Raw genomic sequence first — 19,597 nt, 5'->3', positions numbered from 1 at the left:
AAAAAAATAGGGGCATTATATATAAATTAGTACATGATGAAAATTTCCTATTTTTAGTCTGGATAACTGATCATAGAAATATACTCAGTTTCAATGACAAACCAAGAGAATAGAAGTAAAGATATGTTAAGTAAATGGGCAGTAGTAGACTAAAGGTTAGAGAAGTGAGAAAAAATTTACATTTTTAAACCAAGGCAAAATTATAAATCATCTGCTTTTCTTCAGATAAAAATAGGAAATTTTCTGACTTTATGTAATGTTATCTAGTTTATTTCTTAAATAAAAACATTAGCATCTTATCATTTTCCCCAAGACCACGCATAATTATTTTCCTAGTCCAATTTGTCTAAGGTATTTTTGTGTTGGAAGGAAATCACTGAACAAATTTGTCAGATGGACATAGGCAGAAAAATTTTTCACCTGCAAAATAAATGAGTTACACTAGATGAGAGTCTACTAGTAACAAGACCTTAGGTTCATCTCAATTGCTTTCCTCATTTATAGAAAAGAAATAAGCAAATTTTATGCTTCTAGAAGGGAAGGGATTTGACAAAGCAAAAACAAAGAAAAAATAATGAAATGAAGTTAACTTATTGCTACTCTGTGACAATTAGTTCAAAAAACCTTGGCAATACAAATAGAAATGATTGCTATCACACTAGCTATTACAGAGTGTAAATCAAGCACTATTGGAACCCTGCCAGATAAACCAATATTTGACTTTTTTCTCTGTGTATGAACATACATGTGAATAAGGGAATCTGAATTTTCTTCAAATGGAAAATTTTTTTTCAGCTTTTCCATTAAACATAAAGACCTATTTGTGAACTGATTAACAGATATCTTCAGTGTTAAAGAGCACCACCAGATTTTGTAAGTAGTTTTATATCTATTCTAAATGAACTTGAACAAAAGATCAATAATCACAATATGCTCTTTTCAGGTGCTTATTTTTCAAGGTTAGATAAAATTGACTTACCAATAGAATTGGCATCCCCCCTCTTGTGGCTTTATAATACAAATGCCCACTGTCTTGAAAAATATCATTCATTCTTCCCTACCATCATTATAAGGTGAGAGCAAAATAATGAAGTGGGCTATTGAATATTCAATCCTCAATTCATCCTATCTAATAGATTTTTTCAATATTTCAAGCATTTATGATTTTTTTTGTTTCAGCAAAGTTTTCTATCAAAATAAGGTACAATAAGTAGCTTTGCTTATTTATTAAATAAATCATTAAATTACTGTTAAATAAGTTTTGTGCCTCAGTCTTTGACATTACCATAGCTAAAAAAATTTTGACTGGTTGACAACCATTAGAAAGATGATAAACCTCCTCCAAAATTGTCAATCAAGTCCTTGGAAGAAACTGAAATATTATTCCATGATTTTTTTTCATTTAAGAAGATACAGTTATAGATAAAGGTATATACATACATAATCCTATATAATAATCCTGTCAAAAGAAATGTATATTTGTATATGTATTTATATGGGCACTGGTAAAGAATCATAGGCTTCAAGAGACCTTAGCATTCATTTAGGTAGGAGCACTATGGGTGCCTTCCAGCAATCAGGAAAAAAATGCAATTGGGAAAAACTTCACAAAATAAATAAAAATATAATGCAACATATATAATGTAAATTTTTGGTTTTCTGAGTTAAATGATTTACAAGAATATGTTTCTATTTGATTTTGATATCAGTGATCTAGAATAAACCTCAAATTTCTGAGATGAAGATTGTGATGAAAGGAAATTTAAATGATGTGAGATCAGATTTTTTTGTCTCTAAATCCAATACGCTTATTTTTTAGATTTTTTTAAAAAATTTTATTTATTTAAGATAATGGGGTTAAGTGACTTACACATCTAGAGGCAATTATTAAGTGTCTGAGACCAGATTTAAAATTTTCTGAATGTCACATCTTAATCTTTCTATAATATCATATATAAGTCAGAAAGTGAGGTTTATTATTTAAAACATTAATATATTTTAGAACACACCAAAAAAATGAATAGCTAATGATATACCTTTAGATAAATGACAAAGTAGTAGGATCATATCAATAAATTAAATTAGAAAAAGTATGCCAATGTATATGTTGACTCATTATTACATCACAAAAAGAACTCCTTCCCTTAAGTGGTTTAATTTAAAATAAATTTTATTGAAGATTTTTGTTTTTCTTCACTTTCTTCACTTACCAGAGAGCCAAGTCACATAAGAATTTGAATTACTAGGGGTGGCTAGGTGGCGCAGTGGATAGAGCACTGGACTTGGAGTCAGGAGTACCTGAGTTCAAATCTGACCTCAGACACTTAATAATTACCTAGCCGTGTAGCCTTGGGCAAGCCACTTAAGCCCCTTGCCTTGCAAAAAAAAAAACCTAAAAAAAAAGAATTTGAATTACTAAAAAAAAGTTTTCTCCCTTAAAACTGATTCATTGTTCCAAATTTTTATTTTATATTATATTTATATATTTAATATTTTTCTTAAAATGCTAGATTTTGACAATTTAAAAAGAAAGAATTTTTCAATCACTTGTTTATTTACTTAATTAATTAACTTGATTGGATCTTTCTCTCTGCAAGAACAGTGACCAGTATGGTTCAATTCCATTGTTGATTAGTACAGGAATTTTGATCTGTTCTTTTTTCAAATATGCACTAATGTGCCTCCTCTTAGATAGCCTAATAGACTTCTCCTTCAAACCCTCCCAGAAACTCTCCATATTGGTGGTGGATTTACCCAATTAATTGTCTACAGTCCTACTGCAGCTTCGAATTGGTGTTCAAGCAAAACATCAACCTTCTCTCTCCAGTGGCAGGGAATATAGGCATGTAACAAATACCATGGCTATCTCCAGTCATTTAGGTTCATTTTCTTTTTTGTTTTTTTTTTGACATCTTTACCAAATGGAGTCATGTGTTAAGATGGATATACTCCTAAAGAAACAAGTTCTGAGTTTGAATCCAATTAAATGGAGTACAATGATTGGCTGCAATAATTAAATTACTAAGAAAAATAATTTTATAAAATAATGCACGAAGAGCAGTTAAATTTATTTTTAAAATAAATTGCCATATAAACCAGAAAAAATGAACAGAATAATGTAGGGTCTAGAAGCCCACTGGAGTCAGGAAGATCCAGATCCAGGCTATTTCTCCTACATGTATCAACTATGTGACCATGGATACATTTGATAACTTCTCAATGTCCCAAGTAACTCTCACAAGACTATAATTTACAGTCTTGACTGCATTCCATGGAGGGAGCTTTTATGGCAAGAATAGGAATTAGAAAATAAGGTTCTTACATTAGGGAAGTCACAGATCTGTATTGACCTTTCCCTTCTTCCAACAATATAAAAAACATTAGCATCAATAATAGCCAAAAACCTAGAATATTAATTTCTTTTTTCTACTTTCTTTGAAAAAAAAAAGAATAAAAGTTTCCACAAATCAACTAACATACAAAGTCCTTTGCCAAGACTTATATGGGTACCTCTATACTTCTGCTAGGATTATTATAAATATATTATTTACATATATATGTTTATATTTGTGAGTTATTGGTAAATGATTGTAACTGTAAGCTGTTTTCAGTAGCAAATCATTCTGAAATAGAAGCATTCTCATTCCAATCAAAATGGAATAAGCAATGTAATATATATTTTGTAAAATATTTAGTGCGTAATTTTTATACACAAATAAAAATTAAATAAGCATTCATTATAATATAAGCAGTGTATTGTCCTTTAAAAAAATTTTAATAGATACTCCAAGATCTCCTTGAAAGATTTAACTTTTATTATTGGAATATGCTTTGCTAAAATGCATTAAATACTTGAAATTAACATGGGCATTTTCCCTCTCAGAATGAAGATTTCATTTCTTACTTTCTTTAAAACATGAATCCTTGAAATGATTGGTCAGCAGGATACTCCAATCTAAAAGAGTGATAAATGGGTAGATAAAAATCTTTGGAACTAACTAACCATACAAATGTCCCTTTATAATATAGCCTTATACTTAGTCCATGTAAAATTGAACTATATTTCCTGCATCTCGAATTGGAGGTGTTGGCTTCAGCAGAAGCAGTGGTAAATATTTATTAAGCACTATGGGAATGTGCAAACACTCAAGCTCTTCTGCTGGCACATCCCTGGAGACACATGGCCAACTCCCAATGTCCTACTTTGTTCTGTCTCGAACCCCAGATGTTGACCTAATTACTTCCTTGGCTTCTGTTTCCACCTTTCTTTCTCCTGAGTCCCTCCACCAAAAGGAACACAGCAGAACAGGATTATAAATTAACAGCTCTAGCTCTGAAAGATGCCAGTCTTTTTAAGCCCAATTAGTCAACTGAGAATCCAAAGCTTAAATAATCTGCTGAAAAGTGGTAAACAATAGAGACAAGAATTAAACCAGAAATACTGACTCCAAAGCCAATGCAGCCAGGGGGTATAGGAGAGTGACTATGAGACTTGAAGTCAGGAAAACCTGAGTTTGAATCTTGGCTCAGATGTTTACTAAACTGTGTGAACCTGTACAAGTCACTTAACTTCTCTCAGTCTCAGTTTTCTCATATGCAAAATGAGGGCAATAATAACAACAATTTCAGAGGGTTGTTGTGACATCAAATAAGATAACATGTGTAAAATGCTTTGTAACCTTCAAGTGTTATATAAAATCTCGCCATTCTAATACCATACTGTCCCCAGTTGTAGAATGTAGGTTTTTCATCTTTTCCACCCCATTTACTAAATTGGCACACGCTCTTTTTTTGAGGTTTTCTGAGCATATTTACTGGTAGTCACTTCAGGGAAATGTAAAAATAACAAACCCAGGGCAATTGCTAAGCTACCAGACTTCTTCAGAAGCTTATTAGTGATGGTCAAAAGAAGACTTCAAAGAAATGAAAATGAATCTAGGCCCTTCTTTTCTTAGCTCTTTTCCTAAGCTCCACTAGACTTATTCTTCTCATTTTTGTTTTTCATTAATATCTCAGGTTCATCCTCTTTCCTTTCTTCCTTCCCTAAGCATTGACTCAAGTAACATCAGTTCTTTAAATTCATCCATCTTCTATGGGACCAATACTTTCTCACTGGTAAGCAGAAATATTAAATATGGACAATAAATTTTATTAAGGTTCCAGTATGCTTATATAAGGAAAGTACTTAACATCTCTGATGAAAACTAGGCTCATGTCTAGATTGTCAGTGTCCTGAATCAAAAGATTCAGGATAAAAGATTATATACACCTTCATCATAGACACAGCACTGATAAAACTCAGATTGAGAACTGAAGCATATTTTTTTCATTTTTCTTTATTTCTTTATTTTTTGTTTCAAAAAATGACTAATGTGGAAATACATTTTGTGAGATTTCAGATTTGTAGTCTGAGCTCTGAATTTCTTGTTTTCTTAATGGATTGGAAAGGGAGTGGGGGAGAGAGAGAATCTGATTTGAAAATAAAATAAAGTGTATTTTTAAAATAATTTGACAATTGTTACAATGTTACCTGTCTCTTTGGGGATTCCATGTACTTTATTTAAAAAAATACTTAAAAGAGGTTCATAGGCATCATCATATTATCAAAGAATTCCATTACAAAAAAAGTGATGACAATCTTCTCTAGACAATTTTGCTTCACACAAAAGTGATTAAAATGAGAATATTAGAGCTGAGAGATACTACTGTGCTCATTTGCTCAAAACTTCTCACTTTATAGTTGAGGTAGGAGATTGGGAGGATCTGATCTAAAGATGGTAGCAATTTAAAATGAGGAAAGGTAATAATGCTCCTGTTACAGGGACAGAGACAGAGACAAAGAAACAGACAGAAATAATGAAATATGCAGGGAGAAATAAATAACTAAATTTAGAGAGGTAGAATACTATATATACAGAAAGTACATGTCATATATCAAATAACTTATACCACAAGATAAAACTATATATATATATATATATACATATATATATATATGTATGTACATGTGTCATATATATGAAGTAAGTTACTACTCTAAGACAATATAATAGTATTTTTATCTCTATGTATATATACATGTGTATATAAGTGTGTATATATACATATAAACTAAATGTTCTGTATATATTCTTGAGCATATATACATATATATAATAGCAGCATAGTCTGGATATGTACTAAATGCATTATAGTATATATGATATATGTACAGTATATATGAGATATATACTAGATTTATATTAGATATATAATACAATATGACAGATATAGTGTTATCTTGCAGTTTAGTAATCTGATAAATATGTAGATATGTTAATACTCACATAATGATATCTATGCATACATATACATATATCTGTAATATACATATAGCCATTTATTTGCATATTTACATACATATACATGTACCTGTGTACATTGGAAAATATCAGAAGATAAAGATTAATAATCAGTTTTATAGAAGAACAGGATCTTGGAGAAAATATAGATGTTTACAAAGTGGATAAGAAAGGGCATGCATGGGGGCAGCTAAGTGGAGCAGTGGATAGAGCACTGGCCCTGGAAACAGAGGACCTGAGTTCAAATGTGATCTCAGACACTTAATAATTGCCTAACTGTGTGGCCTTGGGCAAGCCACTTAACCCCATTTCCTTGCAAAAAAGAAAAAGAAAAAGAAAGGGCATGCATGACATATTTCCTGTTTATCAACAGCAAAAATAAATGCTTTCATGATTACTATACCACCAAATTATAAATTACAAAAACTCCCTAGCCTCCCCCTCCACCATTTTGAATATTCTTCAGAGAAGCTAACCAGGAATAGAGGTCAGGAGAACCTGATTTCTGATTCCAGCTCTGTCACTATTTTGTTTTGTATTTTTGAGGAAATCTCTTCACTTTTTTCTTTCTTATATGAAAAGTGAGGATATTAGACTAAATGATCTCTAAAGTCCCTTGCAGCTCTAAAAATATATAGTTCTAAGAAAAAAAAAGATCAAAAGTTATGGCAGATTTAGAGCTAAAAGAGATCTTCATTTGGCATAAGAAACTTGCCCAAGTCTCCTACATAAGTAGAGAATAGCAGTAAGAGGCTTCAAACTCTAGGATTCTGAGTTCAATTCTTGCAGAGATACGGTTTCAAAGATAAAATTCAGAGATCCTTGGGGTAAGATAGGTGCCAGACTGGATAGCCATTGTCCATAAGTTAGAATTATGTAAGTTCAAATCTATCTCAAGTGTGTGATCACAAGCAAGTCATTTCATCATTTTTTTCTCAACTGTAAGATGGGGATAATAACCCCATCTCCTGAAAGGGATGTTATGAAGATCAAATAAAATTATGTTTTAAAGTTCTTAGCACAATGAATTGCTTAGTAGACCCTTAATAAATGTTTCTTACCTTCCTTCTCATTTAGTGTCATCTCCCCATTTTACCAATGGGGTAACAAGACCAGGGAGTTAGAAAGGATGATGGAATTGAAAATCATCTGTTCATCCATAGGTTCAAATGCTAGTTCTGACATTTAAAGTTATTAAAGATATTGATAAAGTAGAAGTCATTTCACCACTCCAGACTCTCACTTTCTTAATCTGTAAAAATGGAGTTTTTGATTAGGTAACCTTTAATGACTTTTCTAAAACTATATTCTTAATAGTCCTGGAACTGACCAAGGTTACATAGCTTTAAGCATCAGAAGTAGGTATGGCAGTCAAGTCCCCTAACTCTATAGCCAGTATTTGTTTCCAATGGACCACATACTAAGCCACCACATAACATCTCCACTTATCTAAAGAATAAAAATAAATTTCCCATGTGGATCTTCATTACTACCTGTTATGATGGGAATGAGTTTGGTAAAAATAGAAACATTTAAAAATTATTTATGGGGTAATAAAAGGACTTTCAAGTTTTGTTTCTCCTTCAATATCTACAGGAAAAAATAAAGTATACATTTTATAAAATATAAAGTTAAATAGGTTCATGATAAACAAATGTCAGTGAATCACAAAAAGAATGACCACCCAACCTGGACTGCTGCATTCCCATGTAAAATGTGCAGGGTGATATTTGTGTGCATCTGGTAAGTAGGTGGTCTGCTAATGGGAAAGGTTCCAGATGACATAATGCACAAGTATGTCCACATGTCTCATTCTCTACTATTCAATTCAATAAGCAATTATTCAGCACCTAATATATACAAATCAAAAAAGTCATTTTTTTATGAAATTAAAATATTTATTGTAGAGAGTCAGAAAGACTGGGTGGACAGATAGATAAATATTCTAGCTGAAAAAGAATACTGTCTTTTATACCTATCTTCTCTAGGTGGATAATCTTTTTTCTGCCAAAGGCCATTTGAATAGCATCATTCAACAGCTATATTTGGTCAAACATTTATTTAATTCATTCCTAAAAGCCACCTCGATTTACTGAATTTTGAGCAATGCCAGACTCACCCCTGTATTCAATTCAATAAGCAATTATTAAACATCTATTACATGTAAGTCAAACATTCTTCTTTAAATATAATATTTCAATATGTATAATCAGAAAGATGTTGGAGTAACTGGTGGAAATAGAGTGCTGGGTCAGCAGTCAGGAAAGCTCATCTTCAGGAATTCATATCTGGTCTCAGACACTGGCTGTGAAACCCTGGGCAAAGTGCTTAACCCTATTTACCTCAGTTTCCTCATCTATAAAATGAACTGTAGAAGGAAATGGTAAACCACTAGTATCTTTGCCAAGAAAACTCCAGATGTGGTCATAAAGAGCTGGACATGATTGAAATGACTGAATAACAAAAGCCAGGACAGACAGATGAATGTTCTATCAGAAAATAGATATTATACTTTATGGATAGCTAAACAACTCACTATCCCTCTCTTTCTTTTTTTTTCTTTTTAAATGGAAGCACTAAACATAGCTTTGAACATAGGCATGCATTTCTTATGTCAACAGGAAAGCATACCAGGACAGTGCTGTCATTTATAAATATAACATCAAAATTAAAGCCTATTATATTCTGGGTTTCTACAAACCATTAAGCAAAGTAGGAAGTCATCAAAACTGTTTCAATTGTCTTTGAATTTTAAACTTGATAACTTACTTGCATATGTCATCTTCTGGGTCTTCCAGCCCAAATCTTTCATCAAAAGTCAGTTGTATCCACATGTTTTCCTCTGCTGTTACTAATCTCCATACCAGGACGGTATTCCTTGGGTAGGTATGAGGGAACTTTGGACTGTGAATACTTCCATTCGTGGTCACTGTAATAATCCTCTCATGCTGGGGATCTTGTACTCCTAAAGATACACATACACAAACACATTCGGTAGACTGATCCAAAATTCTACAGAATAGTATATGATTTGATTTTTGCTATTTGACTTGGATTCAAATCACAGCTTTGCCACTTGTTGATTGGACAGTCACTTTTCCCTTCTTTAGGACTATAGCGCAGCTGTAATTGTGTTAGATGCCTCTAAAATGCCTTTCAGAACTAAATCAGTGATTACAGAATCTACAATCCCTTATCTAAAATTTAATGTTTGAGAAAAAACATCATCAGAAGAATATTGTCAAAAATAGAAGACTCAATAGTTTAATATCTCTAACCATCTGAAGACAGCATTCATTTTTATATACTACAAATAAATCCTTCAACTGATGTAGTATAAAATATAGTTATGTCTCAGTCAGGTACTGTAAGTTAACTTTTTGACTCAGTCATTATTTCAATAGTGCAGGATTGCCAGTACTTTATATTCCTTCACTTGTCTGTAATTCAATCTTAGAGAAATATCTGTGTCTCTAAGACTTTAAATGACTCACTGACAAGCATGCAGCATGCAGATAGGGTTTCCAAGTCTTGTTCTCTATCCCTAAGGATATTTCCTTTGGAAATTTCATTGAAATATACTTACTCAAGAAATATTCATCAATTCTAATAAATTTTTATTTCAATTAGTTTTAGAAATGATTTATAAAACCTAAACTGAATGGATATATATTTAAATATATATGGACTAATAATAACTATAAGCACATTTAACTGAATATAGATTGATAGCTGTTTATATTTTCTTTGAGAAAATATTTTCCTATTTCACCATTATTCATAAAACAAAAGCTTTTTTAAAAAAATTCACATTAGAATCATTGACTCTAAAATCTTAATTTTCAGGATTTATTAAATACATAATAATTAGAGAAGATATATAGAGGAAGGGACATCAGAAGTCATTTAGTCTACCACCATGCTATTTTGTAAATGTGTAAACTCAGCCTAGTTAAGTAATATGTACCAAATCTCACAGTTTGAAACCATCAAAACTAAGATTGGGATCCAGGTCTAACACATTGCCTTCTCAAATTTCGACCTAATCTACAAAGTTTTAATTTTGCAGGCCAACTAAAAAAAGATGTAATACTTTTATACATATTAATATTGTGCCTATTTATAATGCATAAACATGCACACAAAAATACACTAACACTTTTCCTACCCCCAGAGTCACTTTTGTACATATAAGCTTGTATTAATATAATTGGATCCTGAAATAATAAAAAGTTAGTATCGACCATTCTATTTAGGAATATCATCCATTCCTGTATTACATTAAAAACAAAGTCTTAAAATTGAAATGTGGGAATCTAGCATTTAAGCCTATCAAATGTCTCATCTCCTTATGCTAATTTGTCCAAGGTCATTCAATACAACATGTACAAAGGGATACATAGGAGTGTGCATCTGTTTGTGAATGTTTGTGTGTGTGTGTGTGTGTGTGTGTGTGTGTGTGTGTGTGTGTGTAAGCTCTTCCTTCATTGTTTTCCCCTATCTCTCTCATAAGATAGTATCCCCTTTCATCCAATCACATCAATTCCTTCTGTTTTCCTATTTTCTTTACTGAAACATGCCCCTTCTCCTTGAGCTTACGAAATGGCTTTTCTCTATACATCCTAATTAAAACAAGTTTCTGGTTCCAACTTTCTGACCAATACAGCTCTTAATCAGAAAAATTATGATCATACTTGTAAAAAGCAATTGAAAAAATTACAACTAATTACATCAGTTTTTGACTTGGAAGTTACTATTAGTTAATACTTCTGATTACTGTCAAAAGTCCTGAATCTTGAAATTTCTTTAGGCAGTTTAAATGTACATGGATGCTGTGATCTCACTAATCTTTTCTTGAGCATCTGTGTACACTGTTAGTATATTGGGCGAATCATTTCAAAGGGAGTAAAAAGAAAGAAAAGGATATATTAATACATTTTTATTATTTATAATAACATCTTTCAAATACTGGGCTTTGTAATGGTGGAAGTACATTTCTCATATATTCATACTCTCATACTATTTTAACATGCAATTAATTGAAAGGACTATTCAGTTTGCAGTACATAATAAAGTTACAGTACTGTTAGTAAAGATTTTCCTAAATAGCCAAAGCTAAAAATTCAAAGCAAATAACTGAACTTAACTGAACTTTATTTCTCCTTATAGCCTTCAGCTTTCAGTGGCAGTTATGTGGGTACATTCCAAACCATATTAATCCCTTCTAAATTTTTGATTATTGAGATATTATTGAAAAAAAGCATATGAAAATTTAAGAGAATTAATTTCTTCCAAGTTTATTAATATATGGTTACATCTCCTTGAACTTCAGTTTCCTCAACTACAAAATGTAAGGTTTGGGTAAATGATATCTAATTTTTCATGCTCTTAAAAGATTCTGGATTCCATAGTATTGCTACATTAGTCTAAATAATATCTGAAAGAATAAATACATCTATTAATTTATTACTAAGGCAGAACTTAAAAATAAATAAAACAATTATAGCCCATCTCCTTCACCTATCCCCAAAGAGAAAATACAAAGAACATCATAAGCACTTAAACAGTAAATCTGTCTCATCTCAAAAAATCCTTTTCAGAATAAGATATATCCTAACCCCATTCCCATGTCATTAGCAAAATCAAATTGCTGAAGAAATTTGCCATTAGAGAAAATATTGCTGTGGAACACTATTTCAATTATCTAAATAATTCAAACAGTAAGACTATGACGAAGAGTTAAACAAGTAGTTTCATCATAAAAATTAATGAACATTTTTTATTCCAGGACAAATGACCCCCACTTTGCCCCAGTTAGATTTTCTGTGATTTCATATGTAAGCTTTTGTTTTCCTGTTATAATCAATACCTAAGTGCTATTTACAAACACAGCAAGGTTTGCTCTTTCACTTACTGTTTAGTAAATTGCAGTGTTACTAAAGGCTCTCAATTCTATTTTTGTATCTTGAGTTAAAAGTTGAAGGTTGGAATGCATATACTTAAATTGTGTTTATTATATCCCTTTTCTTTCTAATTCTGAATCCATTAGACTGTAATTAAATGTAATTTAAAGGCTGAAAATCCATGTCTTATTTGTGGTAAAGGAATTGTAAATGTTCTCTAAAGTTAAAAGGATTCATGCAAAATGTTCTGTGGGTTTTGCCAGGACACACATATGATTTACAGATGACTGTCAAAGTCTTGTGTGTAATCCAAACAACTAGGAACATAATAGAAAAAGGGGGAGGGCAAAATGGAGCAAAGGTCAATAGTATATTGGACCAAACTGGGACCTTTAATTTTCATTTTTATTAATTTAAGCACCAACTTTTGGAAGTTAAAGCTGAACTGTTAAAGAAAGAGATGCATCTGTGAATTATTTAATTCAACTATTATTTCTCTTGTTCCTGAAGAGATTGCCCCAAAAATGTTTCAGTGTATTAAAAAAGGTCAAGTTTTGGCTAGATGATTCACTATTTAATCGAATCTTATAAGGTTTCTTCATTTCATGCCATACTGGTTAAAATACACACACATTTAGCAAAAAAAAAAAAATTATGACTCTAAAATATTTTCTTCCTCAATGTACCATTTTTTTCCTGTTTTATATTGCCTAGTTTTAGGAAAATGAAAGGAAAATAAGAGACTAGATAATGGAAGTCTCATTGAACAGTGAAATAACCAAAAAGCAGGGAATCAGAAAGGAAGAAGAAAACTGTGGGTCTAAAGTAGTTTGAAGTTCAATATGAGTTAAAAGTGACATTATTACTCTCTGCTTTAACAAAGTAGACTTGGAGTCTTGTCTTCAGTTCTAAGCAGTGTTATCTTAGAAAGGTTATTGACAAAAATCCATCCAGTGAAAAATGCCCAGGATAGCTGAAGATCTTGAGTTCATTCAAAAGGAAGATTGTTTAAAGGAAATGAAATGGTGTGGTCAAAGCAAGGATAGCTTTCTATGAAAAGCTTTTCTCTATCTTTTTTTTATTTTTATTTTTTTAATTTAAGGTAATGGATTTAAGTGACTTGCCCAAGGTCACAGAGCTAGGCAATTAATAAGTGTCTGAGGCCACATTTGAACTCAGGTCCTCCTGACTCTAGGGCTGTTGCTCTGTCCACTGTGACACCTAGTTGTCCCTCTCTATCTTTCTTAATGCACAGAAACTGCATATGCAAAGAACTATACTCGATCTCTTTCTCTCTCTCTCTCTCTCTCTCTCTCTCTCTCTCTCTCTCTCTCTCTCTCTCTCCTAATTCAGATGGAGAACATGATGCTTATCACCTCTATGACTCTCAAATAAGAATAGAGATACTTGTCCTTTGTTCCAGAAAAAAGCTAGGAACAAAATAAAAGGTGCAAAGTACATTTTTAACAGTTTTTTTGAATTTGGAAAAACTCCAAAACAATACTACAACACCAAAGCATAGTGATCCAAACATTCTATAAGTGTTTCCATGAGTGGAAGAGGTATTTAAACACAATTTGGATTATATATCCCATTTTTAAAAAGGAATTTTGTATTAAACTAGAGTGTGGCTGATATCCCTTCCAGACAGCAAATTCAGTGAAATTACAATCCCCTTCCCTGGAAGTTAGATAATCACTTATTATCGATATTGCAAACAAATTTCTTCATGGGTATAAACTGGATTGAATGATTGATAACGTCCTTCCAACTCTGACATTTTGTGATTCTATTTCTCATAACTTGTACATAATTAAGAGGTAGCTATATTCATTTCTTTTTATATGATATATCTAAATTACCAATGTGAAATAACAGTGAGATAGGAAACAGTTCATCACAATATGCAGAGTTGTTTTTTAAATTTAAAAACATATTCCTACGTATTTGTGGTAACGAATTATCTTGAAATAAAATGGAAATTAATTGGGGTATGAGGGAACAAACTATAAAACTTACAATGATCAAATATTATACATGTAAAATACTTTTTAAATTTTAAAATGCTATAAAATACAAGTCTTAGTTGATACTATATTTTACTGAGGAGCTAAGTAGGGAATTAAAAGACAATTACATAGGATAATAGATAAATCACACACTTGAGGTTAAAAAGACCCAATTATGACTGGTGACTCACTCTTACTAGCTGAGTGTCTCTTGGCAAGTTATTTAAACTCTGTTAGCCTCAGTTTCCTCTTCAATAAATTAGAGATAATACAAAATGGGGATAATAGTGTTGTGGCGGATTTGTTTCTTGGGTTCGGTTCCGCTTCACAATGAATCTCGATTCAGACTCAGGAATGCAGGTTTTGGAAAGAAAATAGAAATTTATTCAAGTTAGTTATGGCATATTAAGAAAGTAATAGAAAAGTTGAAAAAGAGTTTAAAGAGACCACATGGATTTCTGATTGAATTGGCCAGACCAGCTGGCCAGGGTGCAGCAGGTGGCTGGATGGTAAAGAGGATAAATCCCTTTCTTGATCTCCTTAAATTCTCTTCCAAAGTCCATGGGAGGGGGTGATGACCTGGGAATGAAGCAAGTCCCTCATTGGAGATTTTGCCTTTTGGGGAGGGGTCTCTTTTGGGTGGTCTTGGGTGTTTGGAGGGCTGTGCTTCCTGGCTGCTCTACCAGAAAACAATGCAATCCAAATCAGGTTGAATGTCAGACCCTCAGGTGTGGCCTAAATTAGATGATAAAGGAAGAAGGAAGATTCCCTTTACAAAGCAAATAAAAGATTTACAAAGTTCATCTCCAGCTGATCTCATCACTCCTATGCTCAAGTTTCTCTGCATCAACAGTACTTAGATCATAGGATTTGGAGATTAAAAGAGAAAATATATTTTAAGAACTATTAGTAAGGGGCAGCTAGGTGTCAGGAGTGCCTGAGTTCAAATCCGACCTCAGATGCTTAATAATTACCTAGCTGTGTGGCCTTGTTTAAGCCACTTAACCCCATTGCTTTGAAAAAAAAAAGTATTAGTAAATTGAAAATCCAGTCCAAAGATTGAGGATATATAACTTCAGGAGACCTGTAGCAGAAATTAACTACTTAATTAGGGTTAAAAATTCTCTACTAAGCATATCATTCCTCTAATAACAGTTTTTCCAACTATCTAATGCACTGTGAAATTCTATTTCATGTATAAAACATGCAACTTTGACATGTATTATTAAAAGTACCAGAAACTGGATGACTTGGTAATGATGCAATTAGACTTACCCTTCTCCCTCATTTCACCAAAGCCTGGGATCACAGATTTAGAACTGGAAAAGATCTTAGAGCTCATCTAGCCCTTTATTTTATGGATACAAAATCTGAGGCAGAAATTTATTTCACTAAAAAGTGATGTGGTAAATTGAGAACCTGAACGCAAATCTGACTCCAAACTCTGGCCAAAGGACCTCATTATCTATCTGATTTCCTTAAATTAAATTCACTATTTCACTTAATGAAGTCACAGAAATTTACAAATGGTATTTCAAAAAACAAAACTTTTGAAACAGCACAATTATCTTAAACATCAAAAATAAATTCCTTCCAGTTTTAAATCCCTTATTTAAATATTATTTTATTCACTTTGCTATCTTTAAAAGATAGGGAAAAACAAAACAAAATCAACAAACATAAAAAAATTGAATCCTGACTTCTAGTCCTATTTCTAGATGACCTAAGGAAATCCATTTGATAAACCTTGTCTCTTTATTTATAAAATGAAAATAATGCATCTTTGTCCAATCTACTTTATTTTTCTTTCAAATTTTTTTTAAAACATTATTTATTTAAGGTAATGGGGTTAAGTGACTTGCCCAAGGACACACAGCTAGGCAATCCTTAAGTGTCTGAGGCCAGATTTGAACTTAGGGCCTGTGCTCTATCCACTACCCTACCTAGGTGCCCCATCAATCTACTTTAAAGCAGTCCTGATCTTCACACCAAGTTGAGTGGGAGAGGGGACACTATAACTCTCTCCCACTAACTCCCCACCCCCACCCCACTCCCACTGCCAGGCCCATGCCATTCTTTGTCATCATAGTAAACAATAAGAATGTTTTTTCCCATATAGGAAAAGAAGCTCAGTTGTTATAAACCTAAAAAAAAACTGAATCTAGCTTTGTTTTATTTTATGATGTGATTTTTAATCTAACTTGGCAAAAGTTCACTTAAAATGATAATAAAACAAGATGTTTTTAGTCTTCCTGTGAAGGGTGGGTAAGATTGTTTTGGGGCATGTCTGTGCATGTCTGGGCAAGACCTCAGTAAAAGCTGAGACTAGCAATGAAGAAATACCAACAAAACACTTTTGGTGCTGAAAATACCACCAGAAAGTAACAAAGCTATAAAAATACTGCCAAGATTTGGTTAATTATGCCCTAAGGGAACCATACAACAATGTTATATAATTTCATCCTTTGGCTACTCGGCAAAATCGTTTTTCAACTATGATTTTTCTATTGCTGAGAATGAATTATGCCTTTGAAATGAACAAGATTTTTATTTTTAGGTGACACAAACAATTTAACTCATATAATTCACAGAAGATTTCTCCAAGTTTAAGAATTCTTTCAAAAAGGAATGATTACAAGTTGGAAAGTCCAGTTGCAAATTGACACAATGTTGCCTACTACTACTCTTATTACTACTACTATTACTGCTACCACTGCCACTGCTACTACCACCACTGATGGCAAAGAATCATGGGCATAGGGAGGGTTGAAGTCAGTTGGCCACAAATTTTGTAGATCTTTTGTGCACAGTTAAGGAAATCTTCCTTCTTTCTGTATCCCTCTGTTAAAATACTCCTTTAGTTTAATCTAGGTCAGGGCCTGACCTTCAATCTGATCTAGACTGTGTCTTCTCTTGATTGGGGCAGCTAGGTTGTGGAAACAACATCTGAGACCAGAATCCAAGACCCTTCAACCCCTCCCCAAAAGGCAACTCAACAAGGCGGGACATGAGCCACTCCCAGTCACCACCTCTTCCCGTGGACTCTGAGGGGGAATTAAGGAGATTTCAGGAGGGGCTCAGTCTCTCTTCCTTTCCAGACTTCTGATGAGCCTGGCAGCTGGTCTGCCAAGATTAATTAGCAATCCATGTGGCTTTTCCTTAATCTCTTCTTAACTTTCCTATTACTTTCTTTTGTATTTTAACTTCTTTTAATAAATCTCTATTTTTTACATCTGCATTCCTGGGTCAGAGAGTGACTCTTCACAGCAGAAAATCAAACAAAATTGGCGCTACCACTACTATCAATACTTGTGTCACTACAAACAACTGAAATGCCCTAAGGAAAATGTAGGAAAAGAAAAGTGAGAATGTTCATTCATGTTACAAAAGAATTATTCTATTTGAAACCTTTGGTTTTATAATTCTCAATACATTTAAGATATGATTTAAGTCACAAAGGAATATGAATGAATATGTATATTTTTAAAAAATATAATTGCAAAAGAAACATTACAATGTGGCAAATTATGAATTCATGTGAAGATCAGACTATGAAACTGTAAATTTTTTTAAAGAAAACTGTCAAACAATAGTTTGGTGAAAAGAGAATTTAGTTGCAAATAGTATTTCCCCTGTTTTTTTATGGAATCCCATTTTTAATTATATTTATTTTACCAGTTTTTTAAAAGAGTATTTTTTACTTAATTTGCAATAATACATCACATTCTTATAACTTTGAAGATTCCCAGGAATGTCAAACATCATTGTTTGTGTGTACCTTCTTTTTATGACTCAACCAAATTCAAATTCCAAATACAATGCTAGCATATCCATTAAGAGGCTTAAATTTTTAGTCAATAAAAAGTCTGAAAATGTTTACTTAAGATAAATCTAACTTTTATAATTTCTATAGAGGAATTCAAGATCTTTCATTTCTTTCAAGACTAATTCAAGAAAAAAATTCTTTAAAGGCAAAAATTTTAGGTCTGATAATTGAGTGAGTTTGTATATGTATAGTTATAGTGCACACATATAAAGGCATGTGTAGATTTAGAGATAAACAATTCTGCTTTACACTAGTCATAATTACCCTCAGCATACAGTATTATTGAAAAATTAAAATAAAATGCCCTCATTTGTTTAGCATTATTTAAAGAAATGTACACATACCTTCAAAGTACAAAAATGATATATTATATAGAATGAAGCAGCAAGGGATCATGGATAAAGGGCTAGTCTTATGACCAAAGGGGAAATCTCTAACTACTGTGAACTATATATGGTTCTAATGAGCAAAGGAAGAGATAGGTTTCCATACCCAGAGTTCCTAACACCAAAGAAATTACAGAGCCAACCCTAAAAGCTAAGATAATATACAATAAGCACATATGACTACTTAGTGAATGACTAAAGATACTAAAAAACAAAGATAATAAAAATCAAGGACAAACTTATGCTTCTTTTCTAAAGACAATATAGTCATGAATAGACCATATGAAGACCTGGGTCTGAGTACCACCCTGTGATACATAGTGTCTGTGTGATGCTGAGTATTTACTTAACCTATCAATGCCTTAAGTTTATACAATTGCAAATTGTATAAAAGGTGCCAGTATACACAGATAGCAGACAATTTCCTTATACATCAGTTCTGTATACTAATGAAATCTCAGCTAAAGTATTTATCATCGGTTCTTATAAATGTTACTATTGTTTAAACTATTTTCTTCAGTTCTGCCGTTAACCTTTTCTTTTCCACTTTTCTTTCAAGAATCATGGATGTTCACTTCTCTGGAACAAGCAACAACCTCTGACTAACTTCCAAGCAGATGTGAATCTGCACCTTCTAAAGGGAACTCTGTCATTTTATATTGCTTATACCAATGAAATCACAGTTCAGTACAAAAAGAAAAGGAAACAAAAGTATAACATCATTCATTAAATTTTACTGCATACTTGTTTATTCACATTGAATTTTGCAGCAATATTTTCACACACTTGTAATTAAGGCATAGGATCCTTCTTAAAACTGTTAAATGATTATTCTTCCTCACAAAACTGTGACATTGGACTAGTAATCCACAAATTTCTAGAATAATAATAACAATAACAATAACAAATAATATGACTAGCATTCATATGATACCTACTATATACAACACTTTCCTGTGTGCAAATCCATCATTTTTGTCTTCTGTTCCCATGCTATCTCTAAGGATATTTAGATATATATGTGAAGTTTCTCAGAAAATAAAACTATTAAAAATTTTAGATTTTTTAAAAACAAGACTGTGGTAGGAAACTGGTTGATTTTTTTCAAAGGCAATTGTTATAAAATTCACTA

At 32.2% G+C, this 19,597-nt stretch overlaps 1 protein-coding gene across 1 annotated transcript in view; it reads right to left on the bottom strand.

Moving 5' to 3' along the window:
- Nucleotides 1-19,597, bottom strand: part of PDGFC (platelet derived growth factor C) — a 230,939-nt gene that overhangs the window by 97,938 nt on the left and 113,404 nt on the right. The window contains exon 2 of the mRNA XM_074229063.1: nt 9,111-9,306. Coding sequence (XP_074085164.1) covers nt 9,111-9,306 — 196 coding nt within the window. The remainder of the gene's footprint in view (nt 1-9,110; nt 9,307-19,597) is intronic.

The sequence above is a fragment of the Macrotis lagotis genome, chromosome 3 (assembly GCF_037893015.1).
Source record: "Macrotis lagotis isolate mMagLag1 chromosome 3, bilby.v1.9.chrom.fasta, whole genome shotgun sequence".
Taxonomy (NCBI): Eukaryota; Metazoa; Chordata; class Mammalia; order Peramelemorphia; family Peramelidae; genus Macrotis; species Macrotis lagotis.
The sequence above is the reverse complement of the archived record's forward strand: the minus strand, read 5'-3'. Positions and strand labels throughout refer to the sequence as shown.